General features: G+C 42.2%; 1 protein-coding gene across 1 annotated transcript in view; it reads left to right on the top strand.

The window, feature by feature from the left end:
* Window positions 1-23,504, top strand: part of LRPPRC (leucine rich pentatricopeptide repeat containing) — a 219,141-nt gene that overhangs the window by 104,713 nt on the left and 90,924 nt on the right. Inside the window, exons 20-23 of the mRNA XM_088477278.1 lie at window positions 5,880-5,993; window positions 8,558-8,688; window positions 9,197-9,282; window positions 16,108-16,312. Coding sequence (XP_088333404.1) covers window positions 5,880-5,993; window positions 8,558-8,688; window positions 9,197-9,282; window positions 16,108-16,312 — 536 coding nt within the window. The remainder of the gene's footprint in view (window positions 1-5,879; window positions 5,994-8,557; window positions 8,689-9,196; window positions 9,283-16,107; window positions 16,313-23,504) is intronic.

A 23,504-nucleotide genomic window follows, 5' to 3' on the forward strand; every position in this document is an offset into this window, starting at 1 on the left:
CTTAATATAGAGGCTGTGTCCGTGCTTCCGAATGCCTAGCCGCAGCCCTGATGCCAGCAGTGGTAAGTATAGCTCTGTTCCCCTTATGGGGAACGGAGTTTAATCTGCGGCCCCTCTGCCCCCTCCCAGGCTCAGGTGGTATATACTGTAGTATAACTCCTCCTGGAATCCTGTTATAATGCCGCTAGCGTTATTACAAGGGGCGGAGGTACCGCGCATAGAGCGCGGATACATGTACAGGGAGACTGTTCAGACAGTCTGTAATGTTGCTGCCTAGCAGCATGCCTGATCCCTGCACGATGAGCGCTGTCTTACTTTATAGAGCCTGACAGCGCTCTGTTTGCTGCTCTCACGAGAGCCGAATCCTCCCTCTGCTATATCCCCACGGGGAGGGAGCCTGCCGCGACCCGCTACTCCCATAAGGGAGTCTACATTGCGCAGCAGCGCGGCTGTTCCCTGCCGCGCTGGCGCTTGAAGAAGCACTGGCGCTGGCTTCTGCAGGGGGAGGAGCACAGCCGCCGGAGAGCGATGCTGTTATTCACAGCGCTCTCGGCTGCTGGTTGCGGCGCCGGAGATTGCACCGGCGCTGGCTACAATTGGCCGCATGGCGGGGCTTAGGGAGCTGCTCAGCGCGGCTGTTCCCTGCCGCGCTGGTGCTTGTAGAAGCGCTGGCTTCTGCACACAGCCGCCGGAGAGCGAGGCTGTTATTCACAGTGCTCTCGGCTGCTGGTTGCGGCGCCGGTGCTTGTATGAAGATGCACCGGCGCTGGCTATTACGTTCCCGCTCCCCCACTCGCATTATGCCTGTATACCAGCCATTGTTTGCGCCCCGCCCGCTTATTGATAAGGGGCGGAGTCTAGTCCATGCTGGCGTGCACAGATGCCGCCATTACCTCCAGCGAGTATTCTAAAACAGCATATGCACCTGCCTTAAAAGGAGCCGGGGCTTATTGCCAGCATCTCCTGCATCCTCACTCTGGAGTTCTGTGGGGGGTGCAACCCTTAACAGGGTTGTGGGTTTTATTCCCAGTACGTCCCTAACTGTTTGGAGTTTGTATGTTCTCCCTGTGCTTGCATATGGCCTCTTCCGTTTTTTTTCTTTACTTAAACCTACAGCACCTGGTCTTATTAGGTTTAACGGCACAACTGTGGAGTTTGTAATTTAACCTGCAGTCTTTATATAGATTCTGGCTCTGCCTCATCTCTGTTATATTGCACGTCTGTAGTTCCCCTACGGAACTGGGCAGTGTACTGGTTTAATATTATATTTAAAAGAAAAAAAAAAAAAAAAATGAAGCACAGGGAGGAACATGCCACAGCCTAATATAGAGGTTGTGCCCACGCCACTTTGCCCACCACATATCTATCAGCGCCTACGGCCACACGCCCGATCTCGTCTGATCTTGGACGCTAAGCAGCGCCAGGCCTGGTTAGTACTTGGATGGGAGACCGCCTGGGTATACCAGGTGCGGCAGGCTTATTACATTGAACATCTGGGGCAAATATGCTTGATGTGTAACAGAATAATGCAGTGTGTTTCTTCCATCTTTAGCTGCCAGAGATCACTCTGCCTGTGTATTGTATGCATAGTCGGGCCACTGTTCTGGCTGCTGCCAGAAATTACGGTTATTGCATATCTTTAACTCAAGGTTACAAAAAGGGTGCGTCCCAACCTCAGGCTTATGCCTCACATTGGCTCACCTTAAGAATGAGCCGTACTCTTCTCATGCATATATGTGGCTGCACATATGTTAAATCTCAACAGCCTTCGGTGCTTACCTTAGAAGGTATGCATCTATATGGATTTATATCTTCTTTATTCCCTTCGGCAGCACACACAACACGAAGTAGTAACATATGGCCGTTGTGGTGGTTGGCATTGCTGTCTCGCATCACTGAGGTCATCTTTTGATTTCCATCATCTGGAGCCAGAAGGGCACACCTGATAAGGCGAGTACACCGGTAACGGAAGGGTCCCAGGATGGCAATCAGTCTGGGATAGTTCGTTGCTAACATTTCCTGCCCCAACGCCGTAGCAGAATGACAGCCACGCGCGGCACATGAGCAGTCTCCCTGCGTGGAGGTAAGCCACATGTATGTATATACTTGTATTTTAAACTAAACCCGGCGTTAAGACCTGGGGCTCAGTTCCTTCCATGGCTCTAACTATTGCCCATGTTATATTTTTCAAATTATATCGTCACCTACTAATCTTGTATGTAGGTACGCGTAGGCATGTGGGGATTTGTGTGTGTATATGTATATGTGTATATATATATATATATATATATATATATTTTGCTTCTTATCCTTACCATTAAAGCAGGGGTAGGATATGTTCTTCTCAGTTTTATGTCTGATACCTAGCATATTTAAAGAGGATGCTGCGACGAGAGGCTGGACTCTCCTGATCTGGTAGTTTGTTCTATAACTCCGCTTACACCATCTCTCCCTAGGGATTGGGTGGTGTGTGTGTATATGTATATAATTATGGATATGTGTAGGTATGCCTATACTTCCACAATCATTAAGGTACATATTATTCCACGTCTGGAAAGCTGCCAGGGTTTACCAGAAGCTGTCTGTTATATCCATACATATTATATGGTGGCTCTATAGACTAGAGTCATGTTCTGCAGCTTACATAGGATAGTCACAGGTTCCTACGGCATTGCTTCTAGTATGGACTCTATACATGTCCTGGGGCCTTCCTGTATGTCCACACATGTATATGTACTTACACCCGCCTCGGGTTATAGTCCTGTTTCCATCAGTCTATATCTACGGCGTCCACTTCGGGGGACCTATTAATTACAACTACACTCTAGGGCGCACTTAGTAACCAACTTGTAAGACACTAGGAATGCAGTGTGTGTATATATAGATATAGCATGCTGATCTCCTATTGCGGGATATATATATGTGTGTTTGTGTATATGTATGTAGCGTGCTGATCTCCTGGTGCAGGAGTTTGACAACTGACTTACTATGTCGGTACTAACTCTTCCTTTCAAAGAGTTTGCCTTTTCATGCAGCTATGTTTATGTGTGTGTATGTGTATATATACTGATATATTCCCGTTCCTTGTATGAATTTTCCTAATAATTGGAGAAATCTGTTTTTGGCCCTGACTGGCGTTATCACTACATATATATATCTCTTCTTACTTGGGATAATTAGCGCATTCTATGTCTATGTACAGGTACCTTTCCCAGTATCGATTCTGGTACTTTATATTATTGTCTTGTCGCATATCTCAATAAAATGGGTATCTGATGGTCCCTTGGGTACATTTCCTATCAGTACATAGAGAATCCAGGATCTATTCCATCATGGCTTATTTAGTTAATTTACATGAGGCCTAGGGCCACCCGCCGATATAGGCAGGGTCTGGCCTGGGTTGTATCAGATTGTGGGCGTAATACACACTTCACCATTATAAGTGTTAATGTAAGGATACACTAGCAGACCGTTTTTGGGGTATGTGTAATCTCTATATGGATACATATCCCTAATGGAACAGGCTCAGGTATAGCGTCCTGTTGTACGGCCTTCTTGTCTCCACTAACAATTTGCTAGTTTCTACAGTATTTTCTTCTGCAGCATCTCCAGACTGAAGTCCGTGCTGTAGAGCATTGATCTTTGCCCACTGAGGCTACTCTCTGTACCTGTCGTGGTGGGTTGCTGTGAGATGAATAAGGTCAGTGACATTCTACATAGCGTCCAGAGGGCTTCTGGTCGCTCACAGGTAAGCGGGCTTACCCCACTAATACCTCGGAAGATGCTTCCTATTCATGCATCCTGACATAGCTGTTATTCTATCTTACGCACCCTAGCTGCTGTCCTAGCAGCCTTCAGTTCTTTTAAATCAGTTGGCTGTACACTTTAGAGCTTTCCTGGTGTGTAGGTGCATAGTTGTAACATTGAGATTTGTGACCCTATTCTACTGGAATCTGTTGGGTTTATGGACTGAAGCGCATCTATGGGCTAATGCACATTTTTACTATAAAGTGTGACAGTCTCTATGTTCCATACAGGGGGCCTGGTTTGTTTCCTGTTCAGTATCTGTTGATAAATTCAGCACACTGACAGGTACCTGAATGGTACCTTCATAGTTGTCCTAGTGCTTTAGCCTTGCGGATGGGATACTTCCCTATATTGGTAACTCTCCCTGGGTGGAGGTGGCATCCGTGCTCTTTTTCTGCTAAGGGTATCCTGGGTGTTTTCATACTATGTTCAGGCCAGTAGTTGGTACTGATTACACTCTACCATCATGTAGGAAGTTGTCTGCTGTTTGATAGGAGGGGTGGTACTGCCGTCTGACCCACTGGAAGGAATTGTAGTCTCAATCCTTTCGTATCCGCCTCATGCCCAGTGGGATCGCCACTCGTTGACAACTTCTATGATCTAAACCTTCCACTGGTTACCAACCCTTTAGTAGTTGGACCTCGAGAATGGTTCAGGGCGACTGTTAGGTCGTGACTCTTGCCTCCTTGTTTGCTTGGTTAGGAGTCTGTGGACGGGTTCAGCTCCGTCTCTGTATATTGGTATCATTATACTTTTATCTATATGATTGATGTCCCGCAGTGCTGGGATTCTGCTGTCTGAGACTGTTGCAGCTTCCTGTAGTTGTCGCTGGTACGGTTTTCTCGAGTTTTGTTCTCATGCTACTGCCATTCTATGGATTCTAGTTGGGATTTTTCTGCTCCCAGCGGTCTTGCTTGGTCTGTTTTTGGCTGAGCTTACGGTGTTCTGATGCTTCTCATCTGCGGCTACTCTCTAGCCGTATTCCATTGAATTTACGCTGTAAGTTGTGGAATGTCTGTGACTGTTCAGCAAGGAGCTCTGATTGTCTCCTGGCTCTACGACATGCCTCCAGTCTTAGGCTGTCCCTGTTTCGGTTGGCCGAAAGGTCGGCAAGTTCTCCGCGCTTCCCACCCGGGAGGTTGGCTTTGGGACGTCCCCACTGTCTTGAACTCCAGTGTCCCCTAGTGGATGAAGGAGAAAACAGGATTTTGGTACTTACCGATAAATCCCTTTCTCCGATTCCACAGGGGACACTGGACGCCCGCCCAGCGCTGCGTTCCTGCCGTTTTGTTGGGTCCTTATCTAGTTGTGTGACTGCATGTGTTCCCTGCAGTGGGTTCCTCTGTTTTCCTTCAGTCGGTATTGTTCCGTTCTGTGGTCTTCTCCTTACCGTCTCCTCTCGGGCTCAGTTCTTAAAACTGGGGCTGATGGGGCATAGAGGGGGAGGAGCCAGTCACACTTCAGAATTATTTAAAGTGCCAGGCTCTGCTCTACCACCGTCTATACCCCACTGTCTTGAACTCCAGTGTCCCCTGTGGAATCGGAGAAAGGGATTTATCGGTAAGTACCAAAATCCTGTTATATATATATATATATATATATATATCTCAGCGAACAAATCTTTAAGCTCAGTGGGGATAAATTAGCAGCAAACCCACCTGGGATTTGTTTTGCCTTCCTCGGGATCTAAACAGCAAAAATTTGTAGTGGTTATACAGATCAGGTAAGCTGAGCTGCCTAATGATTGCATATACCTTCTTAACATTACCAATGAAGTGCAAGGTTAGCGCAACACTGTCAAGCTCGCTATCCACGTACCCAAATTAAATTTGCTTCATCTGTACAATTTCAGTTTTCTTTTTCCCGTCCTCTCTTTTACTATATATTACATGGACAGTTTGTAAAATTGGACTTAAGCATTATCCGTACAATAAACCATTCCTCAGCATCTTAAAGCATTTGGTTTGGTAAATAGTGTTCTTTACAGAAATTAAACTCTAGATTATGCCCCTCCCTTTCCCCGGTACGAGTTCAGTTTATTTTAGCTGTTGTTTTTTTTTACATTCTTCTAGATTAACAATGAAGCCATTGCTGATTTGGAAAATACATTGGTGAACCTGGAAAATGCTAATGAGCCTATTCAGCAAGTCTTGTCAAAGCTTCTTCGAGCAGTATGTGAAGCAAAGGTAATACTAATGTTGAGGCGAGTCATGTATATAATGATGCTTTTTTCCCAAATAGAAAAAGCCTTCATGTTCACTTGGTGGCTGAGAAGTACCTGTGCCCTTCGGAGGCACTTTGCGGCCATCGCTCTGTATTGACTCCCACCCTAGCCAACAGATGGATCGTGCTTCATGCTCCATCATATTGGGGGAAATGTGTCAAACCTTCTAAACTGTGGACTAGTGAAGAAGTTATTAGTTCTTGTCGCCCCTGATGATCGGTAGAAGCTGATTGGTTGCTGTGTGTGTGTGCAGTTTAGGCAATTGTAAATAATGATGAAGATATTCGATTCAAACTTTTTAAAGAGAAATTTCGCTGCACCCAAAGTTTCCTTTTATGCTGCGGAAATTATTATGGTTATTAGGCAGTCATACCCAGCGTCTTCATGGGGGTTACAGAAGATAAATGCAGGCATTCAGATCACTAACCGGTCTGGGTACGTATAAAATAAGAAATATCTTTGAATTATTCTGTCATGGTGTTAAAACTTTACTTCTATGGTGATCTTTGATCTGCGGGGATGAAGGGAGGAAGATACACACCAGTTACTTCCTCAGTGTCGCACAATGGTAGGAGTAGTTATTAGTTGGTCATCGAATGCAAAACTTAACTAGTTTTTGAGATTATTGTATCGTCAACGTAATTTTTTTACAGATATTTTGTTAGTACAACATCGCTGGCTGACAGGCAGGCTGGGAATTGCTATTTGAAAAACCCACTAAGGGAGGGAGAGGTTATTTAAACCATGTTTTAAAAATAGCCGCTGTTGTATGAGACTTGAGTGTGAGATCAGTGCCTAAATATTTCAAGTTGAAGCCATCCTAGCATTGGATTTTTAAGTGGGGCTTGTGCTGGGGTTTAATACTCTGCATTGTGACTGCTAGCAACAGGTTTGATAGGACTCGTCATCCGTGCAAAGTGTCGCCTTAGAGCTGCAGCTCAGTTCATTTCTATCTATATTGTCAAGCAACATATATGTGTTTCCAGTCATTTGCAAGTCAAATAACAGCCATTTTTAATGCTGAGATTGAAATTCCATTTTCCTGTGAAGGGAAAGCATTTTGCGAGATAAAGGTATTCATACTATCCTCCACAGATATCCAGCTGCACTTCATATTCATTTCTCAAGAACGTCTGCATTTTGTGGGATATCATCAGCCTTTTGGGGGCAATTTCTTGTTCTGAGTGATTTCATGCCTTACCCATAGTTTTCGGCTAGGAAATGATTGCAGAAGTATATTTTATATCTCAGGAAATCCACTTTTACTTGCTGGTGACAACATTACAGATAACAGTATTTGAAGCCTGAGATAATGTAAAGGTTCAGTCCTCGGCAGGCTGTGTTTAGAGAAATGTGTTTTGGTTTTTCTTTTTTTTTTTTCTTTTAAGTTGGCGATGTTTTAACTAAACTTTGTGTGCGTGCTGATCTCCCTCAGTAAGCCAGCAAATTGGGTTTAGTTTTAAGCCACATGATAGATTTATATTTTATTCCACTTCTTGGCTTTGGTGTATTATATTTTTTTTAATTCATATTTTAATGCTAGGAGGTTAAGAGCTCCACAGGAATTGTGTTACCGTTTGATGAGTAGCAAATTGTCACGTTTTCCACAGTCTTGTGTGACTGATTCAGGCCAGGCAGTGACTACACGTTGTGCGATAACAATCCCTTTAAGGTTGTAATTTTCGACAATGCCTATTCCACATTGTTGGTTCTGTATCAGATGTTTAGTATAGGCAGGTAGTTTTGGATAAACAGGCAATGATCTGTGATTATGGTTATGTAAGCAGCCAATCACCCACCTTTACCACACACTGGGCCTGATTCTGACTCGGTCGCAAGCGCTGAGCGCTTGCAACCGGGTCGATGGTGGCCCAGAGCGCATGCGCACGATGGAGCCGGCTCCGTCGTGGGCATGCGCGAGACCCGGATAGCGACGGGCAATCCGTCGCTCCGGGTCTCGCACCAAAGGGGGCGTGCTGTCGATGTTTGAGTGACAGCACGCCCCCTTTGGTGGGCGGGGCGGGGGGTGGCTGCCCAGACGGAGGCGTTCCCAAGAGAACGTTTGGGGGCGGCCCCACTGACATCACAAGTGATGTCAGTGGGAGAGCTTTCGGCTCTGTTTGAGCCGAAAAGTTCTCTGGTGCTTGCGGCCACGAGACCCTACCACAAGGGTCTCGTCGCAACCCTGATTGTCTTGACCATCTCGACCATCATCCTGGCCGTTCGCATTAGCTGTGGGTGGCAACCCACAGCAATGCGAGCGGCCAGGAGGCCGCTCCATAAATAAAAAAAGAGGCGCCCTGATTCAGAGCGAGCGCCCTTTCAGAGCGTCCGGCTCTGAATCAGGGCCACTGTTATATTACATTTTAGCAAGACCTGTTCCCAGGAATTAAGTTTATGTCATCAGTTTTCGACAGTGCTTGTAATAAAATAATTGACTTGTTCTAGTGTAACGTATAAATCATTTCTTTGAGCCCTGTTTTTTTAATTTAAAGTTGGATTTTACTTTTCCCCATTTTTTTATAGGACTTGGAAAAAGCCCTTCAGTTGAAATCCAAATATGGACAAGAGTTTACATTTGCCATGTATATGAAGCTTTTGGCTTTATGCTGCAATAAAAATAATGCAGAGGAGGCGCTAAAACTGAAGCACGAAATGTAAGTACATCCATGTCTGTGCGTACTTCCATCTGTCAGCCATTGCATGCCTGGTCCTGCTGCTGCATTATTGTCCCCATGAGGTCATATGGTGTCGTTTTGAAATCAAACTAGTCACCAAGTTGACCCAGTGTTCATAAGGATGCACCTATTGATTCACTAAAAGGTACCATTGTTTTCACTGAGACATGAGGCACGAAGTGGCCTATGGTAAAAGCTCCCAGTAAATAAATGGCTAATATGATTGGGAAATAGCATATGAATGTGGGAATTGGCATATGACAACATTTGTCACATATCATTAAAGCGATTAAATCTGTACCTCCAATATTCAACGAAATCAGTGCCCCAGGTGCCTAAACGCACCAAATATTTCTGATGAAGCAGCCATCAAAGTTGCGGAAGCACTGACAAAATGTAAAAATAGTAAATTCGGTTTAGAGGGAAACATTTTATTTTCATTTTTTTACCTCAGTAAATGTGTGTTTTTCCCCTCTTCATCACACAGAAACCAGAAAGGATTCACTGACACCGCAAGCTCCAACAAGTACAGGGCTCTCTTAGATGTCCTTACAGAAAATGGCTTTGTAGAAGGTACAGCATGTCCACTCAATCTGTGTTATTTCTGTGTGGTAAAAGTATCTCACTACCAAAATAAAAAAAGTGGCTTGTTATTAACGGTGTATCATGCCCTGGAAAGTGCTTGAACATTTTGCATACAGATTTGCATGTGAATTCACCCACAGCCACTTGGCCAGTGCAGGCCATTAGTTTTAATGGCTTAGCGGGCTTGTCATTTACATTTACACAGCTCAGTGCCTTTTGCATTTCTGTAGCTCTGTTTTTTTTTATTTTTATTAGCAGTGCTATTTGGATTGAGTTTGAAGATCATGACTTATGGCATAAATTGCGTATGTGCCCAGACTAATGGCTTTGTTTCTGCTTAAGGAGGTCTGATGGCTGAACGTAAACCTAAAACTATAACCTTTTTTTTAACGGAATAAGCATTACTCCTGAAGTGAGTGGGGAAAAAAAATTATAGATAATAAATATATAATATATATATGTGTGTATATATATATAAGTTTTGATTGGTTAACAAGTCTGTTTATAGGTACTTGGTTAACATTGATGATCACTGCAATGAGAGTTCTTCTATGTACAGTTTTTGCATAATGTTTATTTTTTAATCTTAATTTTGAGTGAGTTTTAATTGCTTTGCTAGCTTACCTGCCTCTAGTATTGACTTTATGTAGTTCTACTTATCCCACTGGAACTATATTTTATTGTTAACCCTATTCTATGCAAACATTCATACGGGCATATTGATTGATCATACAACAGCCCTATTACTTGGAGAAAATGGCTGTCCCTATCTGTCAAAGGGTTACTACACCACTGTCGCAGTATCACACGTTGATGAAAAGATTTGTCAGAACTTTCTCAATGAGGTTTCCCGTCTGAATTATTGTAACTTTTTTTTTTGACTTGATGATGGGATGTTTACAAGTGGCACTGGAAGCCCAAAAATTCGTAATGTGTTACATTATATTGCCATTTGCTGTGCATCTGTAATTAGGATTGCAGGGGATATGTATGAAACCTTAGAGATAGAAAGTGGAGAACTTGCTAATAATAACCAGTCCTCTTCTGACATTTTATTGACTGTGCTAGATAAATGTGGAAGTCGATTAGGTTGCTATGGGTATTTTCTCCACTTTATCTCTCTCTAAGATTTGATACATCTCCCTCTATCTGTTCCTTTAAAAACACATAAAAGTCATTTACAATTCTGTTATGCCCATAAAGTCTTAATCTGTAGCCACATCATAAAGATAAAACATATAGCTACTTTTAATTGAGATTTTAAACTCGTTTGTGTCTGAATGTTACATTCTAAGTTAATTTTCAATACTTTACAGAGTCTAGGTTTTTATATTCACTTATTAACATTCTGTGAATTTTACTACGATATTCATTTGCATGCCAGAACATTGCCTTTTGGGTCTGCTTGTGACTATATTAATATTTTGAATTAAGAGGCTAGCGGGGTGTCTCCCGCTTTCCATAATGTTGCGTTTATTACTTACATAAGGTTGATCATATTTAAATATGTGAAGATTTGCAGCTGCATTCCAATTTTCAGAGCAGCATCAGAAAGACTTTGCGCTCACTCATCACGCATCTCATCAACTGCTCTGCAATGTGGCCCTGGGTAGAAACATTATGTGCTTGGCCAGGCTGCTGGAAGGGAATTTAGCTTTAAGCTTTTCTTTATTGTTTAAAAATATGTACCAGCATAGTGAAATGTGCAGAATCAATGAGCCAATGCATTGAATATAAATAAAGCAGAAATAACACGTTCGCCTCTAGCCCCGTGCAGGACAGGCAGTGGTGAGGAATCAACATTTTGTCCGCTTTATTTACGGGGGCGTAATGATTTTCTCAACTGTTGCTTTCCCTGCCAATTGCGGAGAGCAACATTAAACTACTTTAACCCCATCTGTGTTGTCTTCTGCACATTTTGATAATATTGTAGTAAAATTGGGGTGGGTTAAAGGTTGCTTTTACTTCTGTTTGACACAGACATAAAGGCCTGAATTATGACGGCTTTCCAATATTCCCCCAAGTTTTTTTTCAGTCTTCGTGGTCTGCGCAATTCACGTGTCTCCATCCTTGACGTGCCCAGAGGACAACCATATTCCATTAGATCATTTGAATGTTCACAGCTGCGCAAAGTATTTTAGTAGTGTTCTGTAATCATCTCCCCCAACTTCCTCTGGTTTTAATTTAATATAATAGCTAGCTTCCATTTCGGAGAGTGATTGTATTTTTAGGAACTTCATCTATACAAATCTGTTATTTTTTTTTATTTGGTGCTACCAGCATCACTGTCCTGTCCATATGACTGGTTATAGCACTGAGACTGTCAGTATGAATGACAGCAGTATGATAGGGCTTGCATGGGTCAGGACCACCCATTGCTGGAGTGACAGACAGTGTTTAAGATCAGTACAGGGAAGTAAATGTTAATCTTTTATAATGTTTTAAACACATTTTAGTGTAATGTGGTTTTCTGTCCAATCACGGTTAGACTTTGACATCCGTCATTTGTGCCTTTGTTACGCATTACCCATTAGGATTAGTTCCAGTGATGACTTTCACATAATAATGCTGCTTTTGATTATTTTGCAATTGTCCAGTGACCCCGATTTTTGGCCAGATTGTACACCTCTTCCTTTTCGTCAATTTTTATGGCTGACATAACTGCATATGCACCTACATGTGATCTTCAGCTGTACATTCCTAATCTGACGTTGATTGGGCAGAAATCACCTTTTCTTTTCAATCACACATTGACGACGATAACCATAGTCGCAGACTAAATATTAGCATGTAACCATTTTTCAGCCTAGCTCAGTCTACTTCGGATATACTTAAAACTAGTGGTTCTCAACCTTGACACTCCAGTTTTCCCAACAGGTCATGTTTTCATGATTTCTGTCTGTGGAAGCAGGTGGGGATAATTACTGACCCAGCAAAATTTAGATTAACTCACTTGTGCGTGATTAAAGAAGTATGACATGACATGTTGGTGTTACCGTACTTGCATTGAAAACCTGGTTAAGACTAAAGTTGTCATTTATACTCTGATGTAGAGCACTTCTTGTGTTGTTCATTTGCTCAGTTCCACACTGCTTATTTGTACCAAATTATTTTAGAGTTGGAGCCACCAACATTTGAAGAGGTTGAGCATACACTGGGAGCTAGAGTACAGTAAGAGTATACACTGGGATCTTAGAGTACAGTAAGAGCATACACTGGGAGCTAGAGTACAGTAAGAGTATACACTGGGATCTAGAGTACAGTAAGAGCATACAGTGACAGCTAGAGTACAGTAAGAGCACACAGTGGCAGCCTGAGTACAGTAAGAGCACACAGTGGCAGCCTAGAGTACAGTAAGAGCACACAGTGGCAGCCTGAGTACAGTAAGAGCACACAGTGGCAGAGTACAGTAAGAGCACACAGTGGCAGAGTACAGTAAGTGCACACAGTGGCAGCCTGAGTACAGTAAGAGCACACAGTGGCAGCCTAGAGTACAGTAAGAGCACACAGTGGCAGCCTAGAGTACAGTAAGAGCACACAGTGGCAGCCTGAGTACAGTAAGAGCACACAGTGGCAGCCTGAGTACAGTAAGAGCACACAGTGGCAGCCTGAGTACAGTAAGAGCACACAGTGGCAGCCTAGAGTACAGTAAGAGCACACAGTGGCAGCCTGAGTACAGTAAGAGCACACAGTGGCAGCCTAGAGTACAGTAAGAGCACACAGTGGCAGAGTACAGTAAGAGCACACAGTGGCAGAGTACAGTTTGAGAATACAGTGGCAGCCTAGAGTACAGTAAGAGCATACAGTGGCAGCCTAGAGTACAGTAAGAGCATACAGTAGGTGTAGTGCAATACACCCTTGACCGGTGCTACTTTAAGTAAACTTAGGGTGGCAATGGTTAGTGAGACCCTAAAACACTTAACAAGAAGAAGCAGCCAGCAGCTTTTTACCTGTGATACGGTTGCTGCTCTGCAATGTTTTAAGTTAGGAGTGTAGCACTTGATTATCACGTCAAACCCTGTGTTACGCACTTACGTCTAAAGAACAGAGTATGCCTATCCCACCTCCATCTGTTCTGGCCAGAAGCAGCTTGTGTTGGGTTGAAATGAGGCAATGGGAGTGCCACCTCCATGGTGTTCAGTGTTCTCCCCAGGCTGTTTGTTTTTTGCGGGTGCACCACCCGGCATGAAACAGCCTACCATCCGGCACTTTGGGAGCCTGCAAGTGGGGACAGTATCTGGGAGCTGTATAAAAAGGAACAGATCCTTCAGACTTTGTAGATTTTTCATAATCAGACGACTGGGCCGCTAATAAGAAGAGAATATATAAAATGTTATTTTAAGTTTAAATCATTAGAAGCAGGTGGGGATAATTATTGCGAAGGCCCCACCCGGCTACTTCTTGATGCCACCCGGTGTTGGAGGCGCCTGCAGGGTTTGCGCCATCCTTAAGTACACCCACTTGAGAGGTAGCTTAATGAATCTTGTAAGCGATCTCAGATACTCTTTCAAAGTCTCATTTTGGCTGTTTTTTTTTTTGTTTAACATTTTATTCTGTAATGTTTGCATACAGACTTCCTCCAGCTGCATGTACTTCATTCATAAGCCTATTTTTTGCTTTTTATTTGGACACATGATCCGCATTGGATTTTAATGTGGTAAATGATGAATTTTGGGGTGTTTGCATTTTTCTTATTGTGCGTCTGGCACTTTTTTTCTCTTGTGTATATGACTTTTGCATTTACTAACATTATAAAGGGACATTATCATGGAGTGTTTATATGCACATTTGTGATGCAGTAATGCTACTGTTTTTTAGTCAATTTTGATTCTTTGGAAGTACATCATCATCAGTGGTGGTAATAGTTATGTGTACATTTCAGTGGTGGTGTTTGTCTTTTATTGCTTTATGTTGTTGGGGTTCATAGTGCGGCTCAGAAAATAAAAGCAGGCAAGAATGCAAATGATCAAATGTATGAAAATATACAGTACAAAGGTGCATAATATATAATAATGGGTGCGGTATATTTTGTCAACAATCACATTGTCGACAGTCATTAAATAGACACAATTATGTCGACACATACAACATGATGACAGCCTTAATGTCAACTGGTACATAATGTCGACACCAAATTTTAAACATAACTGTTAAAATTCTATTGTTGACATTTTGCAGGTGTCGACATTGTCATTTAACAATATGATGTCGACCTTCTGAGTACATACCCATAAAAACACGGGTAACTAAAACAATTAAAATTAGGAAAGAGCATACCTGGTAATTCCCCTAAACCTTGAAGCCTGGGCAAGGCAGGTGCCTGGAACTAGTGTATGGTTAATATAAATGAATGAGAGATCCACAAAATGTAAAATAATACAGGCAGTGAAATTATGTAAAATACTATTAGCAGCCTTGTAGTAAATCGTATCCGAACTAAATAAAATGCAGGGTGCATTTAATGTGGATTTTTTGGGGGGTCTGATGAGACCTGAAAGGAAATCCTTGAAAAATAGCATGGTAATGGGTGAAGAGACCCTGTTAACGCATAGGACTTATCACGGATTCTATATGTTAACATATTAATTTAATGGAAGTTAAAAAGGGTCTCGGGTAAAAAAGGGGGCTGGAATTGAATAGCCCCAGATGTTAAAGTCCAAGGTCACCACCCTTATTCACCCCATTTAAATCAACGGGGTAATTGTTTTTGGTCCTAAATAAAGAATAATGCATGTCACCTATAAAGTAATGGCAGCATGAAAAACATGTTAAAAGTAATTGTGAAAAGTGCCAAAAAATGCTAAAAGGATAATAAAATATATACTAAAATATAAATAAAAATCCTGTGAATAAATTTTCAAATCTAAGTAAATAAAGCACTTCTGTCCAAAATACAATGGATTGATTGTGTAATATCCACCCCCACTCTTGGCAAACAAAAAAACAGCCCCCAAAGCAGTGGTGGCGCGACTTGCTTGTTATGTGACTCTTCGCAACCATTCGTATTTTGCAAATTTTGTCTTTAATACTAATGATCCAGCAATGCAATTTACTTAACTACAACAAATTACCTAAAAAAATCTGTAACAAAAGCACAAATAATGAACAGGAGACTACGAAATCTGCCTTTTTGGGCTTCACACCTCTCCTAAACCCCCCCCCCCCCCCCCCAACCCCTTTTATCTTTAATGTAGAATGGTCAAAACATTTTGCCTGTGTGATAATTAAGAAGCATCACGTAAATCCCCTTTACTTATCCCACACACCAACATGTTTGTTTCTGCCTTCCTAATGAGGCTTAATGAGCCTAATGTTTTAACATGCCGTCTGTTGGAAAGCTTTCATTGGCTCTGCTTGTCTAATTAGTATCGAAACAGCAAACAGACCCTATCAGTATCAGGCCATTAGTCTGGCTGTATATACACTGTAAATACATCTTTATTATTTGGCCTCCTGACAAGCCATCTGCTGAAGAAACAATGCTGTGATTTAGCAGATGTTGGCATTGAATGATAAAAGCATCCATTTAGCAAGATCGTGCTGCTATAGGGCAGACAGTACAGGGTTACATGGTGCAAAGTGGGCACACAGTTCCTATCTGTAATTTGTAGTCAGAGTTGCAGAGAAATGATAAAACCATGCTATTGTGGATTTTATAATTGTAGTCTCGTTTAGAAATGCAAGTAGTAATTAACTTGAAATCGGCATTATACACCAGAATTTACATTCCTGCTGGGTTTGAAATGCTGTTTTAATAACAGTTTGTTTTCACTCCATGAAATTACCTAAGGGCCCTTTTGTGTTATGTTGTAGACGCTATTAACATTTTAAAGGAGATGAAGGAGAAAGATATCCGTTTGGATAAACCAGCCGCGTTCTACTACCACATCCTGGACAACCTGGCCGTGAGAGGTGACGTAGAGGCTCTGAAATCCGTGCTGGAAAACATTGTAACGCTGGGATTGGTCAAACCTACAAGCAGCATATGTTCTCCATTGGTGATGGTACACTTGAAACAGTAAGTAATGGCCCTCCAATAGTTAGTTGAAATGCATGTATCACTACACACAGTGGTGGAAGGTTTTTGTTTTTCTTTGATTTTATTTTGTTGTAATACAGCCTCTCTCTCCTACATAAACTATCACCATCATTAAGATATGAAGCACAAGAGGCCCTCATGTCTCTAGTACCTAATGACTTGCAACAATGGACTGATTATATTGGTTCAGATCACTAATTGGCTGCTTCTGTTGAGTTTTTTGTTAAACCCCTTTACAAGACCATGACACTCGGTTAACTATCCCCTCTCCCCCAATTTCTCTCTCTCTCTCCCCCAAGCTCTCTCTCTCTCGCACCCTTTCTCTCTGTTTCATGGGATAGTGAGTTCTATTTGCAGAACACAAAAGTGGACTTGTTCAGAAAAAGGTTACTAAACAAGTTGGTCTAGCATGACTATGCGTTTGGTAATATACTGTAAATATAGAAGTACCACGTTTTTGCATTTTTATACTATTTTTATTACTATGTAACCATGTAAGGCTTTGTCTTTACATTTTTATAGCATAAAGACTGTCTTTATAATTGTCTCAACTTTTGTTTGCAGTTATCAAATTCTGCAACATTATTATTAGTTTCATATAGAGTTGCTTGTTTTGTGTTTTTTTTATATTTAATGCCTCTTGAAATTCCTTATGTCATCAATAAAGTTGGTAGCTCACTATGTTCTATACAGTAGATGGTAATCTTACGAGCAGGGCCCTCATATCTTTTGTCTGTATGTTAATACCCAGTCTTGTTTTGTTTACAGTTTGTTCTAAGTTGTCAAGTATAATTCACTTCCAGTCAGTGATACACTGATGTTTGACTCACAACCAAAATACAAGTTTACCCCGATATGATTATGATTGGCATATAATTTAATGCTTGAACTACCACCAGAAACATCCTATTTCTTTGATTGTTATATTTGTGGCATAGTCAATGAATGATTTTATTATTGAGTTCTTATTACATGGTATCACACCAGAGATTAAAGAAGTCCCATTGTTAGTCAAGCATCTCACCCCATTGTGTGTCAGACTAGAGAGGGGCCAATTGATTCAGCTGGTTCTGAAATTTAACAAATACTGTGTAAGTTCATTTGCTAATCGCACTCAAATTTCAAAATTATGCATCCCCCCCCCCGTAACACTGTCACATTACCAATATGTAGAAGCCAAACTGCAAATGTCACATGTCTTTAGCTGTATGAAAGGAGTTTACAGCCACACAGACCCTCCTTCTTCCTAAGCGTTAGCAGCCAATCAAGTCTGTGGATGTTTTTGGAGACTATTAGCGTTCCAGATTACTGTGCACTGGTGTGTCCATTGCATTTGCTATTTAGTTGTGTAAAGAGAATTGCAGGTGGGCGTGTCTGGTTTTTTGTTTTTAGTTTCGTTTTCGTTTTTTTTTTTTTATACCTCTTACAGGTATTCTACCTGTAAACTCACTTACTTCCACATAGCACAATTGGTTTTTATACGTCTCTTCAGCAACATTACCTAAGTGTTTACTTAAGATTTCAGAAGAAGCATTTTACAGTATTTGCAGCATTTTACCTGGAAGTAAAATACATAGAGTCGCTTCTTCCAGACCAGAAGCATTAAGCATTACAATTACATACATGTCTGTAGAGCCTCAAGACAGAATTTTTAAATGATCTCGTTCAGGTGTCTCAGGTATGATGATCCAAAAACGGGCACTTTTGAAGGAGAGTGGGAGCCCAGGAACCTCAATGTTCTTCCCAGTTTGTTCAGAATAAGACTACTCTGATTGCTGGAATGCCAAATAGGTTAGAGACATGAGAAATGGGGGAACCATTTTTAGTTTCTAAATCAATGGCCATGTGTCTTATTGGTTGAACGTTTTAACCAATCTAAACAGCCGAAAGTGAATCTGGTCCATCCTAGTAGTGATTGGAAGGGTTTACTTTTTACCCACAACAGCTTGTGTCTGTTGTACCCCTTTTCCACCAAAAACCTGGCTCCAACCTGGGACACTCACCACGGACTTAGCACAGGTCGGAGCCGTGTTTTACCCCTTCTACACTGGCAGCTAGACCCTGGCTATTCTCAGATCTCGCCGTTCACATTTGGCCTGGGTATTCCGGCATTACAATGGACGCTTGGAGATTGTCATCTCCGAGTGCTACTGAAACCAGCCAATCCCCTGGTTCGAGGCATGGCCCGGGTCATTGTGCCCCAGGTCATGCGATTTACACTGCAGCGTTACCTGGGTCGTTATACCATCCTCGCTACCTGGGTTAGATTCCCAGGTTATTTTTCAGGGACCCTTTTCCACTGAGCCACAACCTGGGTAGACCCGGCAATAACCCAGGTTATAGCAGCAGTGGAAAAGGGGGTATAGTTAGCCACATCCTTGACAGTACAATTAATCACAATTGGCCACTCACTTGAATAAATCTATTTTTTATAATTTTTAGATTAGTGAATATCTATTTTTGATTGGAACTTAACTCTTCTGCAACTAATATTGTTACCCACCCCATCTAGTGAACGGTCAGTGCCCCTGGGACAAAACAGTTTTGGAAATACTTCCCCTTTGCTATATGTACGATATTTAATGTGGTTGGGGCCCAGTGTTCTCCCCACAAAATTTTGCCAGCCGGCTGGCATTAAGATGTAGCCGTTTGAGGGCACTGTAATATTTAGCAATAATGAGAATGTTTGATATCATATTTAAAAACACTTGCAGGTTATTGCCAAGTTACCATCTGGACACAGATGTAATTGTGTTTAGCAATGCACGCTGAGGCACAGTCCTGCATTCTGAGACACCGTGCACATCTGCACTCTCCATCTACCCTATCTGCAATGTTCCCACTGTCCAAACCGTGCCTGGCCTCTTAAAAATGGAGGAGGGATCTCTGATGGGAGCGAGATCTGTGAATCTACCTGTCTCAGTAGCATCAGCGAAACGTGATTATGATCTGAGGCACAGTCACAGATCTCCCTCCCATCAGAGATCCCCCCACATCTTTAAGATACAGACCCCCATCAGATAGCTTCCCCGGAGTGAGCGACTGGCAGAGCATAACCAGCACTTGGGTTATGTGATTGACACAGAGCTCAGCCAATAGCGCCCCATTGATAGGGGTAGCACTGGGGGTGCTATCTGATTGGTGCTGTCAAAGTGCCGGGTGGTATGTAAAAAGAGCCGAATGGAGCACACGTGAAATTGATCTTGGGGAGAACAATTGGACCTTAGCCTAATTAGTGAAACTGTGTCCTAATAGAATAAAGAAACTTGAATGTCAGTGTAGCTTGAGGCAGATAGTCAAAGGAAGTTGTCCAGCTAAGGTATAGTTGTACATAGCCTGAATAATTCTGAGGTGCAGCAAACTGGTGGGGGCATTCCTTAGATTTACTTATTTAGTTCAAGGGATTTTCATATAGAGGCTTGGAGCATTTCCCCCTCCCTGGCGACCCCCCACTCCATCTATTTGTCTTACAGTTGTAGCCTGGTGCTGCCTCAGTATTTAGTTATCTCATATATATTCTGTACTTCTAGGCTAGTTCCAATTAAAATCATGCCCTTGAATAGTGCATGATAGGGTGAGTAAAGACTATACTATATGTCTGCTGTTGTAAGACCTAGTTTCATTTTTAGTCTCACTTCTCTCTGATAGTTACCTCGCTAATCTTTGATGTCCGTTACCATTATTATTACCTACATAGCTTAAGTACCCAGCGTTGCCCGGGTTAAATCTTCAAGCTATTAAGTTTTATTATATGATGTCGTAGAAATCCATCCAGTGGAAGGCCCAGAACAGGCTCCCTGGGTCAAAGTTCTTCCCGGCGCATTCCGCCGTGAGGTCTGACTGGGACCCCAACCACGCCATTAGGCTTCCTAGACCAATTGCCACCCCTCTGAAGTTTTCGTCCAAATCCATCCAGTGAAAGGCTCATAACAGGCTTTTTGGGTCAAAGTTCTGCTCAGCGTACACCAACGGGAGGTCCAAATGGGTCCTCAACTGAGACCCAGTGTTACAACTCTGTAAAGTTTTTGTCCAAATTATGTGATGTCGTCCATATCCATTCAGTGGAAAGCTCACAACAGTCTCCCTGGGTCAAAGTTCTGCCAACGTACACCAACGGGTGGTGCGACACGGACCTCAATCCCCTAGTATATCTTCTGGGATCCAATGTTACCAAACAAACAGACCAATGAAATTTATATATAAGATTGAAGATTTTGTCACGGAAGTTCCATTTTAGCAATCGCAAAGGCAAAACTGCTGTCATTTTGGAATATTACCATTTATCATTTTTACATGTATGACCATACCTGTATATCAGATATATAGGAAGTTTACCGTTTTTGAGTTTTGTTACCCTTTAACCATCTTGCTAAGGCTTTAAAAGATAATCAAATATTGTTATAACTACTTAGCGGACACGTCTTCTACATGATCTGTTTCCACAATCATATTTACGGATGCATACATTTAAAGAATATCAGTCACTTACATGTAGCAGATTTCATTAGTGGTATCAATGTGAACACAGCTTATTCATTTAGTAGATACTAGTGACATCAATGGTATACAGATCTTTGTGATTCCTACTGAATTAATAACTTTCAGTTCCATGACTTCTATACCAGCCAATAAAGTTACTGCCTCCACTGCATATGTTAATGAACAAGCCTTAATTATTGGTGGTTGTGGGTTGTTTTTTTTTTTTTTTTTAATATAAATGAAAACCTGAAAACACAGTACGTATTTGTTTGCATGTTAGTGAACTCTGGGCCTGATTCAGAGCCGGACACTATTTGCGCTCGCTCGTCCAGAAAAAGGGTCTGGCTATTTAAATTGACCATTCGCTCTTTGCGGTCTGTTGACGCCTCTATGTCTGAATGAGCGAACAAAACATGCGCTCGCTATTTTGTAAAGACGCCCCCTGGCCGCTCGCATCATCCGTCATCTCCGCTATTTATTTGATTAATCGAGTACATCGAAAGGCGAATGAACTGCTCGCTATTCATGTGGTTGCATTTTCCTACCGCAATCATGCGAGCAGTTCTGGCTAAAAGACACCCAAGTGACGTGGTCGATGACGCTGCTTTGTTAATTATGCACACCCTTAAAACGCCCGTTTTGACCTTTTGGAACGCCTGCTTTCGGATCTCCACTCCCCGTTTTCAAGCACCTTCCCCTGTTACCACCCACAAACGCCTCATCCTGTCACTCAAATTAGCAGGCATTCGCTATTTTGCGAGCACACGATTTTTGGCCGCTCTGACTGGTTCGCGCATGTGTACTAAAACCCATACGCATGCGCAGATGTGCGTACATCGCTCGGAGCGAACGAGCGGCCGTTTACGAGCGGCTCTGAATCAGGCCCTCTATCTCTACTGTAATTTATGTCTGCAGCACAAATCTTATTTGTCCAGCTCATATGCTGCTTTACTTTACATATAAGTAAATACTGTCTTGCCATGATATTTAAGGCACTTTGGATCTCTTCGTATTTCTCGTACTCCTCCTAATGGGACAATCCAGCGATAAGATGGTTCCTCGTCAAGCATCGCTGAGTCATAATTAAGTTACATTCACGGCTATTGGTTTTTGAAGGATGATTGGTAAATGACTTTCTTGATGTGCTTTGTAAGGAAACTGTTCGATATGGTTTCCAATTTTTATGATGTGCCCCCCCCCCCCCCCCCACGACAACCACCACCCCACCCCGTCACAATCCTGTTGAGTCTAGTAATGTAAATGTGGCATTTTTATATTGAACAAAAGAGCAAGGAAATGAGCTATCTTGTCTAATCATTCAGTTGTTTAACACAGACTTCCAGTGTAGACTTAATTGGCTGGAAAGCACTTGACATGTGAAGTTAGCACTGTTCCAAATGCATGTTTGAGTAAATTTTAAAATAAGTGACAGCTAAATTGTACCTAGGGAAATTACAAAGCCTTCAACAGAGTTAATTTTTTTGTGTGTACGAGGATTAGTTGTAATTACATCACCGGTCTCCTTGAAGATTCCTCATCCTCGCAGGATAAAATGGTTGCCGCTTCGTGTTAACCCCATTTTTGCTGGAGTGAGTATTGAGAGGTTTACCTATAATTTTGTAAAGCTGGTTTACGGTCTTGTTTTCGCTGCAAGCTGACATCTGCTTTAGATTTAAGCTGGAAGGATTTGTGTTAAGATTTATTTTTATAAAAAATGAATTTTTTTATATTTATTTATTTTTTTACCATCCTCCCTTCTAATTCCCTTTCTTTCCTCCACTAGTGGTTCTTGGTTTGAGAGCTTTTCAATCAGCAAAGCCCTTAGGTAAATTGCCACTTAGCTTAAGCTTTGTGTGTAATATCCCAGCACTTCACCCTTATATAAATCAATATTTAGTGGCTTTTTTTCCCCCTCCGTTAAAAGGAAAAAAATATTTATATAGATACAGATCTATCTCAATGGAGCCTGACCCCTATTTTAGTGAAGCAATGTGTTTTTTTTATTCTTTTTTTTTTTATTGCTGCTGTTGTCATTGTTATAGTTCTCATTATTTGCAACAGTAAAGCATTAGGGTCAAGAAATGAAGTAAGGACCATGTAAAAGCAGAGCACCATATTTCCATGCCCTTGGTTATTCTGATTGAAGGTCTCAGCAGTGCCCCTCTAGTCTCTCAGCGATGTGTGTGCCGCCTATGCTTTCAGAAGAGCAGAAAGGGAGCCCCTGCTAAGCTTGTAAAGTACAGACACAGTATTGGCTACAGGAAGTACAGTGGTGGCTTAGTAGGAAGACCCCCATAGTGGCAGCAGCATCTGTTCCCCCACCAGCCCCATGGAATCCGGATTTTTGACCAGGACATGCAGTGACCATGATCCTCTTTGGCTTTAAACTTCGTAACCAGTGGCAGATAAGCAAATGTGTTGTTTATACCTAATGCTGGGTACACACTGGCAGATATATTGACGATCAATTGATCGGCCAATATATTGTGTGTGCGTCGGCCAGTGTGTACCAGCGACATGTCTGTGAACGACGTCACTCACAGACATATCGCGTCTGCTCTGCTGCACAGCCAATGGCAGATATATCTGCTCATCATGCTGTGTGTATGGGCGGTCAACTGACTGCCCGTACACTTGCTGCAGAAGCTGTGGGGAGGGAGATGTGACGCGACCCGCGCCCAGCGGGACCTGC

This window comes from Taudactylus pleione, unplaced genomic scaffold (genome assembly GCF_031769625.1).
Source record: "Taudactylus pleione unplaced genomic scaffold, aTauple2 ptg000201l, whole genome shotgun sequence".
Classification (NCBI taxonomy): domain Eukaryota; kingdom Metazoa; phylum Chordata; class Amphibia; order Anura; family Myobatrachidae; genus Taudactylus; species Taudactylus pleione.